At 41.2% G+C, this 23256-nt stretch overlaps 1 protein-coding gene across 7 annotated transcripts in view; it reads right to left on the reverse strand.

Moving 5' to 3' along the window:
* TJP1 (tight junction protein 1) overlaps window positions 1–16292 on the reverse strand; it is a 253410-nt gene extending 237118 nt beyond the window's left edge. For all 7 annotated transcript variants that reach the window (XR_010933055.1, XM_067699273.1, XM_067699305.1 and 4 more), the window contains exon 1: window positions 16087–16292. Coding sequence is in view for 6 of the 7 variants with exons in the window: in XM_067699273.1 (XP_067555374.1) it covers window positions 16087–16259 (173 nt within the window). In the remaining variant the exon portion in view is untranslated. The remainder of the gene's footprint in view (window positions 1–16086) is intronic.
* Window positions 16293–23256: the final 6964 nt, after the last annotated feature.

Below are 23256 nucleotides of genomic sequence, written 5' to 3' on the forward strand. Positions count from 1 at the left end.
TTATCTATGTATGTGTTAATCTCCTTTTGAAACTTTTAAGGCAAGGCACCAAATTGTTTATATTGTCCTGCATCTTATATTTTTCACTTAATTACCTATCTTGACGCTTTCCCCATAATAACCCATACAGATCTATTTCATTGTTTTTTTTAACGGCTAACCACTATTCCATAGCATAGGTGTACGGCAATTTATTCAATCATTCCCCTGTGATGGGCATTTAGTTTAGTTTTCAAACGTTTGCTATCAAACCACAAAGCAATGAACACCTTTTCTTTGACAACATCTTTGGGTACAAATGCAGTATTTACTTAGGAAAAGTTACTAGAAGTTGCTAAGTATTGCCTTTCAAAAAGACCTTACCAACTTACACTTCCATCAACAGTATAACAATGCCCATCTGGCGGTCCTTAAATACAAGGACAATTTTACCATTTTATCTTATTAGTTAAAACTCAACTTCTCCGTGTCCTTCATTGTATTTGTCTTGCTGAGTTGATTTCTATAAAAGAGACTAGTATCGGGGGCTTCCCTGGTGGTGCAGTGGTTAAGAGTCCGCCTGCCAATACAGGGGACGCGGGTTCGTGCCCGGGTCCAGAAGGATCCCACATGCCGCGGAGCGGCTGGGCCCGTGAGCCATGGCCGCTGGGCCTGCGCGTCCGGAGCCTGTGCTCCGCAAAGGGAGAGACCACAACAGTGAGAGAGGCCCGCGTACCGGAAAAAAAAAAAAAAAAAAAAAGAGACTAGTGTCGAGCTCCCCAGCGTGAATATGGATTTGTCAGTTGATCTTTGTATATCATTAGTTTTTCCTTTATATGTCTCAAATCTATTTTATTAGATGCCTTAATGTTTGTAACTCAGATCTTCTTAGGGATTTAACCCTTTAGCATATGAAAAGTCTCTGTGCCAATTCAAGATTTTACCCTAAATGCTATTTTGTCTGATAATGTTTTCCATCTATATTTTTACATTAAACTTTTCCTGGCTTATCTTTTTCTGTGCTTGTATTTTCCACCTTTCCCAGTGTCTGTCTGTCTCTCTCTTTTTAGCTGTACCTTTAACTCCTGGTAAACAGCATGTAGCTGTATTCCTTTTCTTTTTTACCCAATCTGGAAATCAGTATTTTTTGAGAGAACCTTAATCCATTCAAAGTACTCTTTACTCATATGTTTAGATTTATTCCTATCATCTTTGTTTTATGGTTTGTGTGTGTGTTTTTAAATTTAAATACTTTGGGGTTTTTTTCTGCCTTTTCAGTATGATTTTCTTTGCCCCGCCAGCCCACAGACTCTTCCACCCTTCCAATTAGTTTGAAAGTTGTACATTTTATAAGGGCAACTCTAACTCTAGCTAACTAACTATATGCATATATTTATGTATTTATATGTATATACACATACATGTATATGTAAATATACATACATACACATATATACGTGTTTAAACTCATATTTTTCTATCAGCATCTCTGGTTCATTGGTTTTCTTACCTCCTCTTACACAAGAAATGACATTAATACATCTTCATTTTCCTTCTTTGCCAGCACCACCACATCCCTGCCAAAAGTCCAACCCCCTCTTGGACATTTTTTTTTTTTGAATTTTTGAATTTTATTTTATTTTTTTTTATACAGCAGGTTCTTAGTACTTATCTACTTAATACATATTAGTGTATATATGTCAATCCCTATCTCCCAATTCATCCCACCACCACCACCCACCCCTGCCCCCACCACTTTCCCCCCTCGGTGTCCATACGTTTGTTCTCTACATCTGTGTCTCTATTTCTGCCCTGCAAACTGGTTGATCGGTACCATTTTTCTAGGTTCCACTTATATGTGTTAATATACGATATTTGTTTTAATCTTTCTGACTTACTTCACTCTGTATGACAGTCTCTAGATCCATCCACGTCTCTACAAATGACCCAATTTCGCTTTTTATGGCTGAGTAATATTCCACTGTATATATATATACCATATCTTCTTTATCCATTTGTCTGTTGATAGGCATTTAGGTTGCTTCCATGACCTGGCTATTGTAAACAGTGCTGCAATGAACATTGGGGTACAATGTTCAATTCTTTTTGAATTATGGTTTTCCCTGGGTATATGCCCAGTAGTGGGATTGCTGGGTCATGTGGTAGTTCTATTTTTAGTTTCTTAAGGAACCTCCATACTGTTCTCCATAGTGGCTGTATCAATTTACATTCCCACCAACAGTGCAAGAGGGTTCCCTTTTCTCCACACCCTCACTGGCATTTGTTGTTTGTAGATTTTCTGATGATGCCCATTCTAACTGGTGTGAATTGTAGTTTTGTAGTTTTGTAGTTTGTAGTTTTGATTTTCATTTCTCTAATAATTAGTGATGTTGAGCAGCTTTTCATGTGCTTCTTGGCCATCTGTAAGTCTTCTTTGGAGAAATGTCTATTTAGGTCTTCTGCCCATTTTTGGATTCAGTTGTTTGTTCAATATTGAGCTTCATTAGCTGTTTATATATTTTGGAGATTAATCCTTTGTTGGCTGATTCGTTGGCAAATATTTTCTCCCACTCTGTGGGCTGTCTTTTCGTCTTGTTTGTTGTTTCCCTTGCTTTGCAAAAGCTTTTAAGTTTCATTAGGTCCCATTTGTTTATTTTAGTTTTTATTTCCATTTCTCTAGGAGGTGGAACAAAAAAGATCTTGCTGTGATCTATGTCAAAGAGTGTTCTTCCTATGTTTTCCTCTAAGAGTTTTATAGTGTCCAGTCTTACATTTAGGTCTCTAATCCATTTTGAGTTTATTTTTGTGTATGGTGTTAGAGAGTGTTCTAATTTCACACTTTTACATGTAGCTGTCCAGTTTTCCCAGCACCACTTATTGAAGAGGCTGTCTTTTCTCCATTGTATATCCTTACCTCCTTTGTCATAGATTAGTTGACCATAGGTGCGTGGGTTTATCTCTGGGCTTTCTATCCTGTTCCATTGATCTATATTTCTGTTTTTTGCCAGTACCATATTGTCTTGATTACTGTAGCTTTGTAGTATAGTCTGAAGTCAGGGAGTCTGATTCCTCCAGCTACGTTTTTTTCCCTCAAGACTGCTTTGGCTATTCAGGGTCTTTTGTGTCTCCATACAAAGTTTAAGATTTTTTGTTCTAGTCCTGTAAAAAATGCCACTGGTAATTTGATAGGGATTGCATTGAATCTGTAGATTGCTTTGGGTAATATAGTCATTTTCACAATGTTGATTCTTCCAAAAAAAAGCAGGGGGAGGAATAAATTGGGAGATTGGGATTGGCATATACACACTACTATGTATAAAAGAGATAACTAATAAGAACCTACTGTATAGCACAGGTTAGCACAATACTCTATAATGACCTATATGGGAATAGAATCTAAAAGAGTGGATATATATGTATGTATAACTGGCTCACTTTGCTGTACAGCAAAAACTAACACAACATTGTAAATCAACTATACTCCAATTTAAGAAAAAAAAGAAGAGGGCACATGGGAAAGAAAAACAGAATGGTAAAACAATATACAAGGCTTAAATTTTCTTTATTTCCTCTCTCTCATTTCATGTTGATAGCACTGCTTATATGGTTTGATCATTTATAAGAAATTAACACAAATGTAATATAAACTTTTCTCCACAAAGAAAATTTTCAAAAGATTTTCTTCTCATCTGACTTAGACAGGCATCACTATTTTCATTTTTTCCAAACCTAAAAGCCTAAAACCTAAAGTCTGCAATAAGTATTTATATCCACCAAATTTTATAAATGACTAAAAGCCAAGAAATTTATCAGACTTAACACAATGTAATATTAAATCCAGTAACAAAGTAAAAGAGAAAAGAAAGATCCTAAATATAACTAGAAGAATGGACTCTCCCCCTCCCTACCAGGATCATAATAAAAACCTTTAATAACCAGGAGGGATGAGCTGGCATATACCAGGTGAATATCAGGTCGGTACCCGCCCTACCCACAGACTCAGAGGGAGGATGGTGTCTTGTCCAAGAACTGAACCAGCTCCTAGAGAGTAATTTTAGTAACTTTAAAGCTCAGACCAGATCTCTGTGAAGCTAAGAGGTCAACTGTTAAAAAGCATATGGCTCAGTCATGGTCCCCCTTTCTTTGATGGGAGATAACGAAAAGGAATAAACAGGTCCAGATAATAATGGACCAGATTATTATGCAGAAGGAGTCGAGGTATAAGGGAATTTTAAATGTCACTTCTCTTTTGTTTTAATATTTCTCGAGAATTAGTATTTGTCCTGGGGTGGAAATACGTGTGTTCAAATAGTTCTCTGCTAGACATGCACAAGAATACAGAGGTGCATCTACAACTCACGTGGGGAGTACTGCCTTTGCGTACTCGTGATGTGGAGTAAAAGGAGCCTCTGTCACCCCGAGGCACCGCTCTCCCCCAACCTGAGGTATTCCCCCACTGAATACCTCAGACTGTGGAGATCATTCCCCAAATATTTAGGAGAACAGCCTTTGATGACAGGGAAATAAAGTTAGGAAGTGAGCTGTAAGCAGCTTGGATGCTTTCCCTTGAACTCTGGAGAAATCAATACTTGGCCTACAATGAAGTTTTTCTTTTCCTAATTCATAATTCCATTTAATCATCCCTAGGGGGTAACTGGGGAGAAAATGTCTGCCTCTCTCCACTCGCTTCATAACTTCTCTAACAGCGTCGTGTTTTTATTTGCAGCCTTGGCTGACAGGCTTAAAAGGCAGAAACCCGGAGTCCATCCTCTCATTTTGTTATAACTCAGCAGATTTGGCTCACGACCAGTTTTGACCACAGTTCACTTGGGACAAACAGCTCCCAAGCTCATCTACCACACCCATTTCTAATTTCTAGTGGAAAAGAACTCAACAATAACAAAGAATTGGGCAAAAATAATGAAGATCGTAAAAACAAAGCAGTTATACAAGAACTATCAACAAAATATCTAATAATCCTTCTACAATATATTAATTATAAAATATAAGCAACTGACAGCTACAACCAAGTCAAGATAACACTTATGAGAGAGAGCAAAGCATCCTTCCCCCAAATGAGGGGAATTCCAAACAAGAGTGTGAGAACAGGAGCCTTGAGATACTGCTAAGTATAGCAGGGCAGCTGACTTTATAAGGATACTGAGTACTTCTGAAGGATTCTTCAGTAGTGCTAGCAAAATGCTAATTTTTGTTTACGAGTACCAGACTGCGGAAACCTTAATAGCTCACTGAAAAGGTTCATATTAATGGCCCTTAGTTGTACTTATAAATAATAATGTGTGTAACTGCCTACAGTTTGCTCATTAAAGAAACCAAGGAAGGACTTGGATATTGGTCCCATCCAATCAGGGAACTCTGTGAGCCGTGAATGGGCCACAGGTCACCCTGGGAGAAACAACATCCTATAAGGGACATTCCCGTCCTTTTGTTCCTGTCTTCAGTCTGTCTCTCTTTCTGGACTGGCACGTCCTCGCTCAAATATGTTTTTAACCCCAAGAACTGGCAAAAAACCTGAGGTGCGACTCTGGGCAAGCCAATGACCTCATCTGTAAAGTTGGGGAGATACAGCCCCCACCTCACAGAGGGATATAGGGCCCAGCAGGGAACAAGCTCAATGAACAGCAGCTCTTCTTATCTTATTTCTGGAATCTGACTATTAGATGACAACTTCAGTGGACGAATGGATACTGCATGGCCTTCAATACTTACTGACTCAACTGGGAGAAACAGACTTAGAAGCATGAAGAAAATGATATGACACTCTTTTCCCCTTAAGATCCGTGTAAATGCTCCTGAAAGCACTCAATGCAAAAATCAAGGCTCTGGGGAGACATTCAAGATGGCGGAGGAGTAAGATGTGGAGATCACCTTCCTTCCCACAAACACATCAGAAATACATCTACGTGTGGACCAACTCCTCCAAAACACCTACTGAACGCTGGCAGAAGAGCTCAGACTTCCCAAAAGGCAAGAAACTCCCCACGTACCTGGGTAGGGAAAAAGAAAAAACAGAGACAAAAGAATAGGGACGGGACCTGCACCACTGGGAGGGAGCTCTGAAGGAGGAAAGGTTTCCCCACACTAAGAAGCCCCTTCACCGGTGGAGACGGGGTTGGGGGCAAGCTTTGGAGCCACGGAGGAGAGCGCAGCAACAGGGGTGCAGAGGGCAAAGCGGAGAGATTCCCGCACAGAGGATCGGTGCCGACCAGCACTCACCAGCCCAAGAGGCTTGTCTGCTCACCCACCAGGGAGGGCGGGGGCTGGGAGCTGAGGCTCTGGCTTCGGAGTTCAGATCCCAGGGAGAGGACTGGGGTTGCCTGCGTGAACACAGCCTGAAGGGGGCTACTGCGCCACAGCTAGCCAGGAGGGAGTCCGGGAAAAAGTCTGGACCTGCCGAAGAGGCAAGAGACCATTGTTTCAGGGTGCGCGAGGAGAGGGGATTCAGAGCACCGCCTAAATGAGCTCCAGAGACAGGCGCGAGCTACTGCTATCAGCGCGGACCCCAGAGACGGGCATGAGACGCTGAGGTTGCTGCTGCCGCCACCAAGAAGCCTGTGTGCAAGCACAGGTCACTATCCACACCTCCCCTGCCGTGAGACTGTGCAGCCCGCCGCCGCCAGCGCACCGTGATCCAGGGACAACTTCCTGGGGAGAACACACGGCGTGCCTCAGGCTGTTGCAACGTCATGCCAGCCTCTGCCTCCACGAAGAACAGACGCCCTCAGGCGACCTACACGCAGAGGCGGGGTCAAATCCAAAGCTGAACCCCAGGAGCTGGGCGAACAAAAAGAAAGGGAAATTTCTCCCAGTAGCCTCAGGAGCAGCAGATTAAATCTCCACAATCAACTTGATGTACCCTGCACCTCTGGAATACCTGAATAGACAACGATTCATCCCAAAATTGAGGCAGTGGACTTTGTGTGATTTTGTCTGTAGAGCTTTGCTTTTAACATTTGTCCTAGGGGTCTGTCTGTCTGGTTTTTTTGTTTGGTTGGTTGGTTGGGGGATTTTTTAGTATAGTTTTTAACAATTGTTATGATTGATGGATTTGTTTTCTGGTTTGGTTGCTCTCTTCTTTCTTTCTTTTATTTTTATTACTTTTTCATTTTTAATAATTTTTTTATTTGTTAATAACTTTATTTTTTTCTTTCTTTCTTTCTTTTTTACTCCCTTTTCTTCTGAGCCATGTGGCTGACAGGGTCTTGGTGCCCTGGCCGGGTGTCAGGCCTGTGTCTCTGAGGTGGGAGAGCCGAGTTCAGGACACCGGTCTACCAGAGACCTCCCGGCTCCACGTAATATCAAATGGCGAAAGCTCTCCCAGAGATCTTGATCTCAACGCTAAGACCCAGCTCCACTGAACGACCAGCAAGCTACAGTGCTGGACACCCTATGCCAAACAGCTAGCAAGACAGGAACACAACCCCACCCATTAGCAGAGAGGTTGCCTAAAACCATAATAAGGTCACAGACACCCCAAAACAAACCAGTGGACGCAGTCCTGTCCACCAGAAAGACAAGATCCAGCCTGATCCACCAGAACACAGGCACCAGTCCCCTCCACCAAGAAGCCTACACAACCCACTGAACCAACCTTAGCCGCTGGGGGCAGACACCAAAAACAACGGGAACTACGAACCCGCAGCCTGCTAAAGGAGACCCCAAACACACTAAGTTAAGCAAAATGAGAAGACAGAGAAACACACGGTAGATGAAGGAGCAAGATAAAAACCCACCAGAACAAACAAATGAAGAGGAAACAGGCAGTCTACCTGAAAAAGAATTCAGAGTAATGATAGTAAAGTGATCCAAAATCTTGGAAACAGAATGGAGAAAATACAAGAAACCTTTAAGAAGGACGTAGAAGAACTAAAGAGCAAACAAACAATGATGAAGAACACAATAAATGAAATATGTTCTACATGTGGAACAATCAATAATGAAAGGACATATTTAAAGTGATGAAAGGGAAAAACCTACCACCATGATTACTCTACCCACCAAGGATCTCATTCAGATTCGATGGGGAAATTAAAACCTTTACAGACAAGCAAAAGCTAAGAGAATTCAGCACCACCAAACAAGCTTTATAACAAATGCTAAAGGAATTTCTGTAAGCAGGAAACACAAGAAAAGGAAAAGACCTACAATAACAAACCCAAAACACTTAAGAAAATTAAGGAACATACATATCGATAACTAACTTTAAATTAAATGGATTAAATGCTCCAACCAAAAGACAGAGACTGGCTGAATAGATACAAAAACAAGGCTCATATATGTGCTGTCTACAAGGGACCCACTTCAGACCTAGGGACACATACAGACTGAAAGTGAGGGGATGGAAAAAGATATTCCATGCAAATGGAAATCACAAGAATGCTGGAGTAGCAATACTCATGTCAGATAAAATAGACTTTATAATAAAGACTGTGGCAAGAAATAAGGAAGGACACTACATAATGATCAAGGGATCAAGCCAAGAAGAAAACACAACAATTATAAATATTTATGCACCCAAAATAGGAGCACCTCAATCCATAAGGCAAGTGCTAACAGCCATAAAAGGGGAAATCGACAGTAACACGATAATAGCGGGGGACTTTAACACCCCACTTACACCAATAGACAGATCATCCAGACAGAAAATAAATAAGGAAACACAAGCTTTAAATGACACAACAGACCAGATAGACTTAATTGATATTTATAGGACATTCCACCCGAAAGCGGAAGAATACACTTTCTTCTCAAGTGCACATGGAAAGTTCTCCAGAATAGATCACAACTTGGGTCACAAATAAAGCTTGGAAATTTAAGAAAACTGAAATTGTATTAAGCATCTTCTCTGATCACAATGCTATGAGACTAGATATCAATTACAGGAAAAAATCTGTAAAAAATGCAAACACATGGAGGCTAAACAATAAACTACTAAATAACCAAGAGATCACTGAAGAAATCAAAGAGGAAGTCAAAAAATACCTAGAAACAAGTGATAATGAAAACACGACGAAGCAAAACCTATGGGATACAGCGAAAGCAATTCTAAGAGGGACGTTTATAGCAATACAATCCTACCTAAAGAAACAAGAAACATCTCAAATAAACAACCTAACCTTACACCTAAAGCAATTAGAGAAAGAACAACAAAAACCTCCAAAGTTAGCAGAAGGAAAGAAATCATAAAGATCAGATCAGAAGTAAATGAAAAAGAAATGAAGGGAACAATAGCAAAGATCAATAAAACTAAAAGCTGGTTCTTTGAGAAGATAAACAAAATTGATAAACCATTAGCCAGACTCATCAACAAAAACGGGGAAAAGACTCAAATCAATAGAATTAGAAATGAAAAAGGAGAAGTAACAACTGACACTGCAGAAATATAAAGGATCATGGGAGATTACTACAAGCAACTCTATGCCAATAAAATGGACAACCTGGAAGAAATGGACAAACTCATAGAAAAGCACAACCTTCCAAGACTGAACCAGGAAGAAACAGAAAATATAAACAGACCAATCACAAGCACTGAAATTGATACTGTGATTTAAAATCTTCCAACAAACAAAAGCCCAGGACCAGATGGCTTCACAGGCGAATTCTATCAAACATTTAGAGAAGAGCTAACACCTACCCTTCTCAAACTCTTCCAAAATACAGCAGAGGGAGGAACACTCCCAAACTCATTCTACAAGGCCACCATCACCCTGATACCAAAACCAGACAAAGATGTCACAAAAAACGAAAACTACAGGCCAATATCACTGATGAACATAGATGCAAAAATCCTCAACAAAATACTAGCAAACAGGGCTTTCCTGGTGGCGCAGTGGTTGAGAGTCCGCCTGCCGATGCAGGGGACACAGGTTCGTGCCCCGGTCCGGGAAGATCCCACATGCCGCAGAGCGGCTGGGCCCGTGAGCGATGGCTGCTGAGCCTGCACGTCCGGAGCCTGTGCTCCGCAACGGGAGAGGCCACAACAGTGAGAGGCCTGCGTACCGCCAAAAAAAAAAAAAAAAAAATACTAGCAAACAGAATCCAGCAGCACATTAAAAGGATCACACACCATGATCAAGTGGGGTTTATTCCAGGAATGCAAGGATTCTTCAATATACCCAAATCAATCAATGTGATACACCATATTAACAAACTGAAGAAGAAAAACCATATGATCATCTCAGTAGATGCAGAAAAATCTTTTGACAAAATTCAACATCCATTTATGATAAAAACCCTCCAGAAAGTAGGCATAGAGGGAACTTACCTCAACATAATAAAGGCCATATATGACAAACCCACAGACAACATCGTTCTCAAAGGTGAAAAACTGAAACCATTTCCTCTAAGATCAGGAACAAGACAAGGGTGTCCACTCTCACCACTGTTATTCAACATAGTTTTGGAAGTTTTAGCCACAGCAATCAGACAAGAAAAGGAAATAAAAGGAATCCAAATCGGAAAAGAAGAAGTAATGCTGTTACTGTTTGCAGATGACATGATACTATACATAGAGAATCCTAAATATGCTACCAGAAAACTACTAGAGCTAATCAATGAATTCGGTAAACTAACAGGATACAAAATTAATGCACAGAAATCTCTTGCATTCCTATACACTAACAATGAAAAATCTGAAAGAGAAGTTAAGGAAACACTCCCATTTACCACTGCAACAAAAAGAATAAAATACCTAGCTATAAACCTACATAAGGAGACAGAAGACCTGTATGCAGAAAACTATAAGATGCTGATGAGAGAAATTAAAGGTGATATAAACAGATGGAGAGATATACCATGTTCTTGGATTGGAATAATTAACATTGTGAAAATGACTATACTACCCAAAGCAATCTACAGATTCAAAGCAATCCCTGTGAAACTACCAATGACATTTTCCACAAAACTGGAACAAAAAAATCTTAAAATCTGTATGGAGACACAAAAGACTCCAAATAGCCAAAGCAGTCTTGAGGGAAAAAAACGTAGCTGGAGGAATCAGACTCCCTGACTTCAGACTATACTACAAAAGCTACAGTAATCAAGACAATATGGTACTGGCAAAAAACAGAAATATAGATCAATGGAACAGGATAGAAAGCCCAGAGATAAACCCATGCACCTATGGTCAACTTATCTATGACAAAGGAGGCAAGGATAGACAGTCCTTCAATAAGTCTCTTATTGAAGACAGCCTCTTCAATAAGAGAGACAGTCTCTTCAATAAGTGGTGCTGGGAAAACTGGACAGCTACATGTAAAAGAATGAAATTAGAACACTCCCTAACACCATACACAAAAATAAACTCAAAATGGATTAAAGAGCTAAATGTAAGGACAGACACTACAAAACTCTTAGAGGCAGAACACTCTATAACATAAATCACAGCAAGATCCTTTTTGACCCATTTCCTAGAGAAATGGAAATAAAAATAAACAAATGGGACTTAATGAAACTTAAATGCTTTTGCACAGCAAAGGAAAACATAAACAAGATGAAAAGACAACCCTCAGAATGCGAGAAAATATTTGCAAATGAAGCAACTGACAAAGGATTAATCTCCAAAATTTACAAGCAGCTCATGCAGCTCAATATCAAAAATACAAACAACCCAATCCAAAAATGGGCAGAAGACCTAAATAGACATTTCTCCAAAGAAGATACACAGACTGCCAACAAACACATGAAAGGATGCTCAACATCACTAATCATTAGAGAAATGCAAACCAAAACTACAATGAGGTACCACCTCACAGCAGTCAGAATGGCCATCATCAAAAAATCTACAAACAGTAAATGCTGGAGAGGGTGTGGAGAAAAGGCAACCCTCTTGCACTGTTGGTGGGAATGAAAATTGATACTATGGAGAACAGTATGGAGGTTCCTTAAAAAACTAAAAATAGAACTACCATACAACCCAGCAATCCCACTACTGGGCATATACCCTGAGAAAACCATAATTCAAAGAGTCATGTACCACAATGTTCACTGCGGCTCTATTTACAATAGTCAGGACATGGAAGCAACCTAAGTGTCCATCGAGAGATGAATGGAAAAAGAAGATGTGGCACATATATACAATGGAATATTACTCGGCCATAAAAAGAAACGAAATTGAGTTATTTGTATTGAGGTGGATGGACCTAGAGTCTGTCATACAGAGTGAAGTAAGTCAGAAAGAGAAAAACAAATACCGTATGCTAACACATGTATATGGAATGTTAAAAAAAAAATGGTTCTGAAGAACCTAGGGGTGGGACAGGAATAGAGACACAGATGTAGAGAATGGACTTGAGGACACGGGAAGGGGGAAGGGTAAGCTGGGACGAAGTGAGAGTGTGGCATGGACATATATACACTACTAAATGTAAAACAGATAGCTAGTGGGAAGCAGCCGCATAGCACAGGGAGATTAGCTCGGTGCTTTATGACCACCTAGAGGGGTGGGATAGGGAGGGTGGGAGGGAGACACAAGAGGGAGGAGATACTGGGATGTATGTATATGTATAACTGATTCATTTTGTTATAAAGCAGAAATTAACACACCATTGTAAAGCAATTATACCCCAATAAGATGTTAAAAAAAAATCAAGGCTCTGACAACAATAAACTTATTATGAAAATAATTTTTGCATTTCACCTAAAATAGATAGGAGTAACAGCTATTTGGGCCTCACACCCGCTGAACAGCAAGGAGCCGGCCATGGTTCCCGCAATGGACTGAACTGTGCCCCTCCTCCCCCCACCTCCTAACAACCCAGTGGATGTGACCCTGTTTAGAGAAAGTGTCTTCACAGAGGTTACTATGGTGAGGATCTCGAGATGAGCTCACCCTGGATTACCCAGCTGGACCCTAACTCCGATGACAAGTGGTCTTATAAGTGGTCTTATAAGAGACACACAGACAAGACCACATCAGGATGCTGAGAGAGACTGAAGAGGAACCCAAGGAACACTGGGGCCACAGACACTAGAGGAGGCAGGAAGGATTCTCCCCAGAGCTCTTGGGGGAGCGTGGCCCTGCCGATGCTTTTATTTCAGACTCTGGCCTCCAGAACTGGTGGAGAAGAAATTCCTGTTGCTTTCAGTGATCTGTTACAGCAGATCTAGGAAATACCGTGCTCTACTGCTTCTGTCCAGCAGTGGTACTGGTTCTGTCCATCTGAACCATTATCTGAGGCCCTCAGAGCAGGCAGCAGCCGCACAAACTCACATCTCCCTCGGGTAACAGGCCTGAGTTCCAGGTTCATGAACAGTAATGATTCAGAACCAAACACTGCAAACACTCCTACTTACTAAACTTCTTAGAGAAGGAGTCAAGGAGAAGAGGGCTCCTGCAGGCTCCACTGATGCAGGTCTGGCTGTGTGTCCGCTTCAGTTTCCATGTAAAATGGCCTGCAAGTGCTCTACTCCTTAAAGGATTTGTAGAGCCAGTTAGAAAGACAGAAAGATATTGCAAAGAGGAAAGCGGATGAGCACAAGTGGCCAAACTACATACGAGTGTGGGGCCAAAGCACTGGTCCATTCAACCGTAACCTTCACTTAGACAGGCATAAGCTTTGCAGGTATGCAGTCTTCCCATACAGACTGTAATAGTTAAAAGAGAGAGAAACACAGGGAGCCTACACATCTTCCTAAACGTCTTCACATAAACCTTTATATAAGCCATGAACAATGACTGTGGTATGTCCTCACATCTTGTAAATGGACATAAGCTGGTGCACCCCAAGGTCTGAATGCACTATTGATGTCGCCTGTGGGTTCCCACCAACCACTCTGGAGGCAGACCCCATCCTCTCATCTTCTAGACAAATAATGGCCCCATCCATCTCAAATTCTCCACATGCAGTTGCTAGGGCACTGGCAAAATGAAATGTTATCTAGAAAATAAACTCCAGAGACGTAAGAGATAGATTTACCAGGCAGCACAATATTCTCCAACAACAACAAAAAAAGACTATACATCTATGTCCCAAAGTACCACCCAGTGCCGAGTTTTGTAGAGTGTGCTCTTCACTTTGCCACTGGAGAAAGTAGATGAACATTTGCAAATCCGCTTACCACTGAGTCCTGAAATGCTCATTTAAGATTGTGGGAAAGCTCAATGAAATCCCCCTCTTTCCAGGCTGTCTCTTCATAAGACGGTTCTTAATGCTGGTCCCAGGTCACTGCCTGCCTCAAACGTGAATCTCTAGAGTACAAATGTTACCGGGATTTTATTTCCTTGTGTTCTCTCTTCACAAACTATATACTCGGGAAACTAGTTTCAGAAGCAGCACTCCAATGATAAGAAAGAATAAACCAAGCTTCTTGACCTTGTGACCAATTGCTGCTAATATTCATGCCTAACAGCTCCTCAAACCTTATTTCCACATCTTGGTTTTTAAGTGTAACATGAAGAAAATTTCCTTGGGAATTCCTTGGCGGTCCAGTGGTTAGGACTCTGCGCTTTCACTGCCAAGCATGCAGGTTCAATCCCTGGTCAGGAAACTAAGATCCTGCAAGCCATTCAGCGCAGCCAAAAAAAAAAATTCCTTAACTTTCTTTTCCAATTATGCATTAAGAATTCATTTATTCAGCAGTTATCTTTTGCGAACCTATTTTGTACCAGACACTGCTTGAAGGGAATTTAGTAATCAACTAAACAGACTAAAGCCCCGGCCCCATGCTACTTAACATTCTAGGGCGGGGGGAGAAGCGATATATATGAAAATTAAGTAAAATAGGCAGTGTGTTCGATACTGATAAGCACTCAGGAGAAAATCTGGGTGGGGGGTAAGACTGTTGGTGCTGACCTCTCCTTTTGTTTTTGTTTTTTTTCTGTAAACCATCCATCTGAAAAGTCAACTTCAAATGTTACCGCTTCTTGCTTCAGAATAATGACATATTCTTGACGTATTTGCTAAAACTTCCTTCCATGGACATTTTTTAATTCAATCACTGTCAACTTTTACCAGCCTAGTCTTCCAGGTGTTGTCACTTGATGTTCATCAAATTAAAATATTTTGCAGAATAAATTTATCTTTTTTTAACAACTGGGCGGGAGTGGGGGGTGGGGGGGGTGGAGGAAGACAATAATATTTACTCAGCACCTACTATGCAGCGGGGGAGAGTGGCCAGCACTTTGTATTGACCATCAAAGTTGGTGTACACATGGCCCCATGCGGTAGAGAACATTGTTCCCATTTTACAGATGAAGAAACAGATTCTCTAGCAACTTGTCTATGGTCACACAATAAGTGGCACAGCTGAAATTTGGACTTTGCTGCTCATAATTTTTGGTCTTACCTCCAAAATTCTCCACTATTGACAGTTTTCTTTTAAGCTTTTTCCTGGCTGCTCAATCCTTATGTTCCTTAGATCGTTATTCCATTTTGCCTTACATACAGACATTACTCTTCCCAATGCTTAGATACAGCCTCACTTCCTCTCCCTATAACCTTAAAATTAAACTGAACTATGTTCAGTTGAATTGAATCAACCTCTATAAACTATATTAACCACGCATTTTTTAATTGAAATAACCACTGAATACCACAATCACCGGCACCTTTTTTCTACAGTCACCACCCCTTTACTGGACCATTCCTCTTGTGACAGAACCGCACACCTAAGTCCCAAGTGGATGGAACGCCTGGGTCGCCACTGGGATTCCCTGTGACATGTTTACATGCTAATAAAACGCGATACAATCCGATAGATGATCGGGTGTCCACACCGGTTCCAGGTGACCCTAGACACCTTTCTTTAGGGGCGTTCTTCCCGTTACCCCGAGAGCGGTTTCCAGGTGGGAGCACCAGACGGCCTACAGGTAAATCCCAGTCACCGACCCCGCGAGGATGACCCCGCCGGCTGCGGACGTTCCGACCCGGATCGGCGGCCGATGGATCCGAGGCGCCGCAGGAAACGCACGGCGAGCCCGGCGGGACGTTCGGAGCCAGAACCTGCCGGCGCGGCGCCTCCCTCGGCCGCGGTCCCCGCCCCGCCCGGCCGCGCGCTCTCTGGTGACCGAGGGGGTTGATAGTGCCCACTGCCCGGCCCCCGGCCCGTTGCCCCCCGCCGACCCCCGCCCCCGGGCCCCGCCCTCACCACAGCCTCCTTCTGAGCGGCAGAAGGCTGCCGCGGTTGGACGGCGTGACGCCGATGGCCATCTGCAGCACCGTCAGGTACTTCTGGTACTTCATCTTGTCCCCGCTCCGCTCGCGGCCCGGACCCCGCCGCCGCCGCCGCCGCCGCCGGCACAGCCCCTCCAGGCGCCGCATAGGTCAGCCCTGGGCCATCCGCCGCCGCCCGCACCTACCACCCCGCGCCCCTGCAGCCGCCGCCGCAGCCGCCGCCGCCGCCGCCGCCGCCGCCGTGCGTCCGGCCGTGCGTGCCGGGTCCCGCGCCCGCGTGCGTGCGTGCCCGCCGCTCCCGCCGCCGCCGCCGTGCGTGGCCCGCGCCCCGTCGTCCCCGCGCTGCGCACCGGCTGGCGGGGCTCTGGTCCGGAACGGCGGGCGAGGCCGGTACCGCCCGCATTGCCCCCCCCGCCCCGCCCATCCCGCCCTCCGCCCCGCCCCCCCGGCCTCGCTCCCCTCAGCGCTTGGCGGGAGCTCGCTTTCCACCACCTCACTCCCACAGAATCCCAACCACAACCTTCCAGAAAGGGAAAAATTACTATTTTGTATTTATAATTACACCCAAATAGCTGTCACCGTCACTTACGCTCTACCCTGAAGTGTGTGGACGCGTGCTGTATATAAAATACACGCGTATCTGTGTGCTGTACGTGTGGATACTGCGTGTGTACACGTGCGGGCCTCACTGGCCGGCAGGCAGGCGGTGGACAGGACCCTGAACCGTGCAAAACCATCTTCATCAAGGGGAAAATCAACATTGTTCCACGACCTTTAAAAATGTCCAAACATGCCTAGCTGTTCATTCATGGTTATAAATGTGTAGGGAAACGAAAAAAAAAAAAAGCAAACCAATCATTTGTTATGCTGTAAAGCATTACAAACATGGAGACTTGAAGTGTTTTATTTCTGTGTAGGAAAAACTTAACAAGAGTGGCTTGAACAGTGCTTGTCTTTTCCTGAGAGTCGTTATATGCCCAGAGAGCACCTTTTCTGTGTCTTGGCAAAGCGTCCTGTTTGGGTCACTTTCAACGTTTTATCCTCTGGGCGTTCCCCATCGCGGAGTGAGTCCGAGTTCCTTCAATGCGATGTCCTCTGAGACGTCCCCATCCTTTTGTCACAGCCGCTTTCTTCATTCAAGTTTACATTCCGTGCGATTCCCCCAGCGGCGCATCTAAAGGCTCTGGAAAGGTGGCAACATCTGCATTCCCACAGTTGCCTATTTTTTTATAACTCCAATTACATTCCATTCATATTTCATGCCACTTCCATCTTTATCGTTTTTTGTTTCTTTGCTGCACTTCCATCTTTGTTGCCCAATTTCCTCTTTCAGTTACCCTTTTTCTGTTTTTGTTTTTTAACAAGGCTCTGTGAGTATATCACTGGGAGAAAAGGAGGCAACACAACGGCACACTTTGCTGTCAGTGGCTAAGCTAAAAAATGCTCAGAGACCAAATACTGACAACTTTGAAAGAACTGCTGTCACTGATCGTGATGCACATGTTATGTGGTGATTTCTGGACTAAAGAGCTGGCGTCAAGTTTGTACTATATGTATTGGTACTGGATGTATTTACTCACAGTATGCCATGAGAACTGAAATTTCACCCATATTGTTGAGCAGCTGGTATTATTTAATTAAACCGTGGTAGCTGACATCAGGCATATCTGAACCTGCAAAGCAAGGGCGGCCTGGAAGCAGGTGTATACTGTATGTGTATGTGAAGAGCACAGATAACAAGTGCCTATGCACCCACCAGGCAGAATGATCAAATGTCAACCCACTCCCACTATAATGCATCCCTCCTGTACATCTACTTAAACACTTCATTTTCAAATTAATTAGCACACAGGAGAATTAGAAAAAAAAACAGTCTCCTGCTGGTTTAGGCTCTCAACATGATTTCACAGTCACTTCAGTAGAAAAGCAGGTCTAAATCTATTTCACTTTTGTTTATTCAGAGGTTTTAGCTCTCACATAAAATAAGGAGTTGGCAGATCTTTCACACTGCAAATGTATATTCATAACTGGGACAGGACCTTTTAAAAGGTACTGGGAGCAGTACTTTTAAAAGACATCAGAGTCTGTACTTATCTATTCACCATTTCTTAGATGTGCTCATCCTTTTGCATCACCTTGCTATACTGTTGTAAGGTATTTGATGAAAATACTGCACTGTACTCAAGGATTTAGATAACTGGAGGTTGAGGGGATCTATTCAGGATAACAAGGGATAAAAACAAATCTGGCAGAAGCACCATCCAGAACGGCAGAAAAATCTGCTTCTCCATAAAAAGAGAGTGCTGGCTTAAATTGTCAAATCAACCTTTTCAGAACCCCAGAAATCAACCAAAGGCTTGCAACAATCCCAAGATTGTTTTTCACGAAAAATGACTGAATCTTGATAAGAACAGTGAGCCTTATGGGATTTTAACTTGCCCACTTCCCAACCCCTTCTACCCAGCCCTGTGGTAGCCTTGGAAACTAATAGCCTCATAACTACAATAGCTTTGAAATCCAGTAGACTAGCAGCCACTGGAAGGGAAGAATGGGTTTAGAGGTCCCCAAAAGCCTTATCTCCAGAGAACTGTCATTATTTGACCTGTTGGCAACTCCTCTCACAAGGCTTGTCTTTATTTGACCTGCCTCAGAATTCACTCTGTGCAACCAGCCCTATCCTTAGGGCATTTGTCAAAAACAATCAGCAGCAGTTGTTTAACATCACAGCTGCCTGAGGTGGTGAAACCAGTTGGGGCTAACAAGAGGTTAACCAAAAAAATGCAAAAATGGGAAATGAGAGTCCATAGTGTGCCTTGAAAGCTCTGACATATTCCTGGGAATCCAGAATGCCATGCACGGTGCAGGACTGTGCACACACTCAGAAAACACCTGAGAAGGCCCTAATCTCTCACTTCTGGTTGACTTCGAGGTTCAGTGCAAGCAGAAAGTGAAGGCTAAAGAAGAGTCATAACTTACCTACCAGAATATCGAAGGCATGCCCCAACACACACACAGCCTCTCAGCAAAGGCTAGGAGATTTACTGGTTCAAAGCATTTAAGTAAACCTCTGTCCAATAATTAGCTGACCACTAAACTACCGGATCAGGGACGTCAGTGGCCACACATGACAACGAATACAGACTTTACAGAATTAGTCTGGAAAAGTCACTAGACAAGCAACAACAATGAACCTTGGGGTAGGAGGAGGGATATTATTTCTAGAATGGTCACATTTTGTTATTCAAAATGTCCACACTCCAACAAAAAAAAATTACAGGACATGCAAAGCAACAGAAAAATACAGTCCATATATAGGGGAAAAACTTGTTAATAGAAACTGTTCTTGAGGAAGCCCAGGCATTGGACTTACTGGACAAAGACTTTAAATCAGCTATTATAAATATGTTCACTAAAGGAAACCATGTGCTAAGAATTAAGGAAAGTATGATAAGAATATCTCACCAAATAGATAATATCAATAAACAGAAATTAAAAAAAAATAGAAACCTGGAGTTTTGAAAAATACAATAACAGAAATTTAAAATTCAACAACATATTTGAACTGGCAGAATAAGAGTCAGTGAACTCTAGTATAAATCAACTGCATTTATCCAGTCTGATGAATAGAAAGGGAAAAGAATGAAGAAAAACAAACAGATTCAGAGACCTATGAAAAAACATTAAACATACCAATATATGCATAAAGTCCCAAAGGAAAGGAGAGAGAGAAAGGACCCAAAGAATATTTGAAGAAATAATAACTAAAAACTTCCCAAATGTTGTGAAATATATTAATCTGCATTCAAGGACATTCAAGGAGTACAAAGAACGCCAAGTAGAATATACTCAAAGCAGTCCAGGGACTTCCCTGGTGGTACAATGGGTAAGACTCCACACTCCCAATGCAGGGGGCCCAGGTCCGAACTCTGGTCAGGGAACTAGATCCCGCATGCATGCCGCAACTAAGAAGCACGCATGTGGCAATTAAAAAGTCCGCATGCTGCAACTAAAAGATCCTGTGTGCCGCAACCAAGACCTGGTGCAGCCAAAACTAAATAAATAAAAATAAAATCTTTAAAAGAACAAAAAAAAAAATACAGCAGTCCACACCTAGGCTAATAGTCAAACTGTTGAAAGCCAAAAACAATAAGAGAATCTTAAAGCAGCAAGAGAAAAGCAACTTATCACATATAAGGGATCCTCAATAAGATTAACATCTGACTTCTCATCAGAAATGGAGGTCAGAAGGCAGAATGAAGACATTTAAAGGGCTGAAAGAAAAAGACTATCATCTGAGAATTCTACATCCAGCAACAGTATACTTCAAAAATGAAGGAGAAATTAAGGCATTCCCAGATAAACTAAAACTGAGAAATCATGCCTAGCATACATGCACTTTAAGAAATACCAAAAGACTCCTTCAGGCTGAGATGAAGGATACTAAACAGTAACTTGAAGCCACATGAAGAAATATAGAACATTTATAAAAAATAACTATCAAATTGAATATAAAAGAGAGTATAAAATATTTAAAAATTTTTAATTTTTAAAATCTCTTAATTAAAAATATTTTTATTTGAAACTCTTTTATCTGATTTAAAAGACAAATACATAAAGCAACAATTATAAACTGTATTGATGGGCTTATAATGTGTGCATGTACATATACATATTTATGTATTTATATGTAATTTGAATGATAATAACAGCACAAAGAAGAAGGGAGAGAATGGGGCACTATTGGGGCCTAGTTTTGGTGTCCTATAGAAATTAAATTAGTATTAATTTTACCTAGATTATTTTAAGTTAAGAAGTTAATTGTAATCCCCAAGACAACCATTAAAAAAGCAACTTTTTAAAATATAGTAAAAGAAACAACAAGGAAATTAAAATACTACACTAGAAAATATACAGCAAAAACGAAGGCAGTAATAAACAGAGGAACAAAAAGACATAAGATATGTAGAAAACAAATAGCAAAATGGCAGCCATAAATCCTTATCAGTAATTTCATTAAATGTAAATATACTAGATATTCCAATCAAAAGACAGAGATTGACAGAATAGACATAAAAACATGATCCAACTATATGCTATCTACAAGAGACATACTTTAAAGTCACAAATGGGTTGAAAGTAAAAGGATGGAAAGACATGTACCATGTAAAAACAAAGAAGAAGTGGCTATACTAATATCAGACAAAATAGACTTTCAGAGATAAATTGTTCCTAGAAACAAAGAAAAACATTTTATACTGACAAAAGCGTCAATCCATCAAGAAAACATAACATTTAAGAAACGCATTGCACATAACAGAACCCCAAATAGCAAAATCTGACAGAACTGAAGGGGAAAAGTAGACAATTCAACAATAATAATCGGAGATTTCAATATCCCCACTTTTCATAATGGATAGAACAAGGCAGATGATCAACAAGGAAAAAGAAGTCTTGAACAATACCAAAGTCTTGAACAAAACCCAACTAGACCCAACACATCTGTGGATCATTTGCATCCAACACAGTAGAATACACATTCTTTTCAAGTGCACATGGAACATTCTTCAGGATAAATCATATATCAGACCACAAAACAAGCCCTCGATACATTTAAAAGTATTGAAACCATACAAAGTATGTTCTCCAACCACAATGGAATTAAATCAAAAACGAATTACAGAAGGAAATTTGGGGAATTCAAAAATATGTGAAAATTAAACAAAATACCCCTAAACCTAAATAACCAATGGAACAAAGAAGAAATCATAAGAAAAATTAGAAAAAATTATGACTGAGACAAAAAGCATAACATAGGACTTGGATGCAGCTAAAGCAGTGCTATGAAGGAAATTTATAATTGTGATCCCAATATTTTAAAAGATGAAAGAGTTAAAATTTATAGCCTAACCTTCCACCTTAACAAATTAGAAAAGAAGAACACACTAAACCCAAAGCAAGCGGAAGGAAGGAAATAATAAATATTAGAGTGGAAATAAACAAAATAGAGAATAGAAAAATAATAGAGAAAAATTAACAAAACCAAAAGTTGGTTCTTAGAAGAGATAATAAAATTGACAAACCTTTAGCTGGACACCAAGGAGAAAAGGGAGAAAACTCAAATTACTAAAATTTGGGATGAAAGAGAGGACATCACCACCAATCTTACAGGAATAAAAAGATTTTAAGGGACTACTATGAGTAGTTGTATGCCAACAAATTAAATAACCTAGATGAAATGGGGAAATTCCTAGAAAGACCAAACTGCTGAAACTGACTCAAGAACAAACAGAAAATGTGAATAGAACTATAACAAGTAAAAAGACTGAATTAAAAAACTTCCCACCATGCAAAGCCCAGGTCCAGGGGAAAGGGTTGGTGTCAGTGTTGTTCGCTGTTCTATCTCTAGTCCCGAGAACAGGGTCTGGTATACAGTAGGCACTCAATAAATATTTGTTGAACTTGAGTGAGGGCATGAATGCAAAATGAAAGATTCCATGACTTTTCATAAAATGTATCATTTTCCTAACAAATGAGACAAACTACCCGTATAGTTTTGCATGCAGTGTAGGTAAACATTACAGCTGGAAAGCTGACATCGTTTTACGAAGTCAAAGAAATAAAAATGCGCTATTAGTTCTCAGAGGATAGCCAATGCTTCAAAGGAAAATGAGGGGGCTGCTACAATGACACTGTGCAAGACCCACGGGAAATCTTCAAGCAAGCAAGTCGCTGGGGATTATAGCACCTATACCTGTTGCCCACCTTCCTCTCAGACAGGGTCCTGAGGGTCCTGAGGGGAGGTGGAGGGTCCACCTCCAGTAAGAAGCACATTTAAAAAAAATTTTTTTAATTTATTGAAGTATAGTTGATTTACAATGTTGTGTTGATTTCTGCTGTACAGCAAAGTGATTCAGTTATACATATATATATTGGTTTGGCCAAAAGTTTCGTTCTTTTTTTTCCGTAAGATGGCTCTAGTAGCACTTAGTTGTCTTTAACTTCATTCGAAACAATTTTGTTAGATTGTATGTGACAGCTGTCATATCAGCATGTATTTAAAAAAAGACTTATCAAATTTGATGAATTTTTGTGTAGTCATTTTAATATTGAAGATGGAAGAAAAAAAGCAACATTGTGGGCATAT

The sequence above is a fragment of the Pseudorca crassidens genome, chromosome 1, assembly GCF_039906515.1.
Source record: "Pseudorca crassidens isolate mPseCra1 chromosome 1, mPseCra1.hap1, whole genome shotgun sequence".
Lineage (NCBI taxonomy): Eukaryota > Metazoa > Chordata > Mammalia > Artiodactyla > Delphinidae > Pseudorca > Pseudorca crassidens.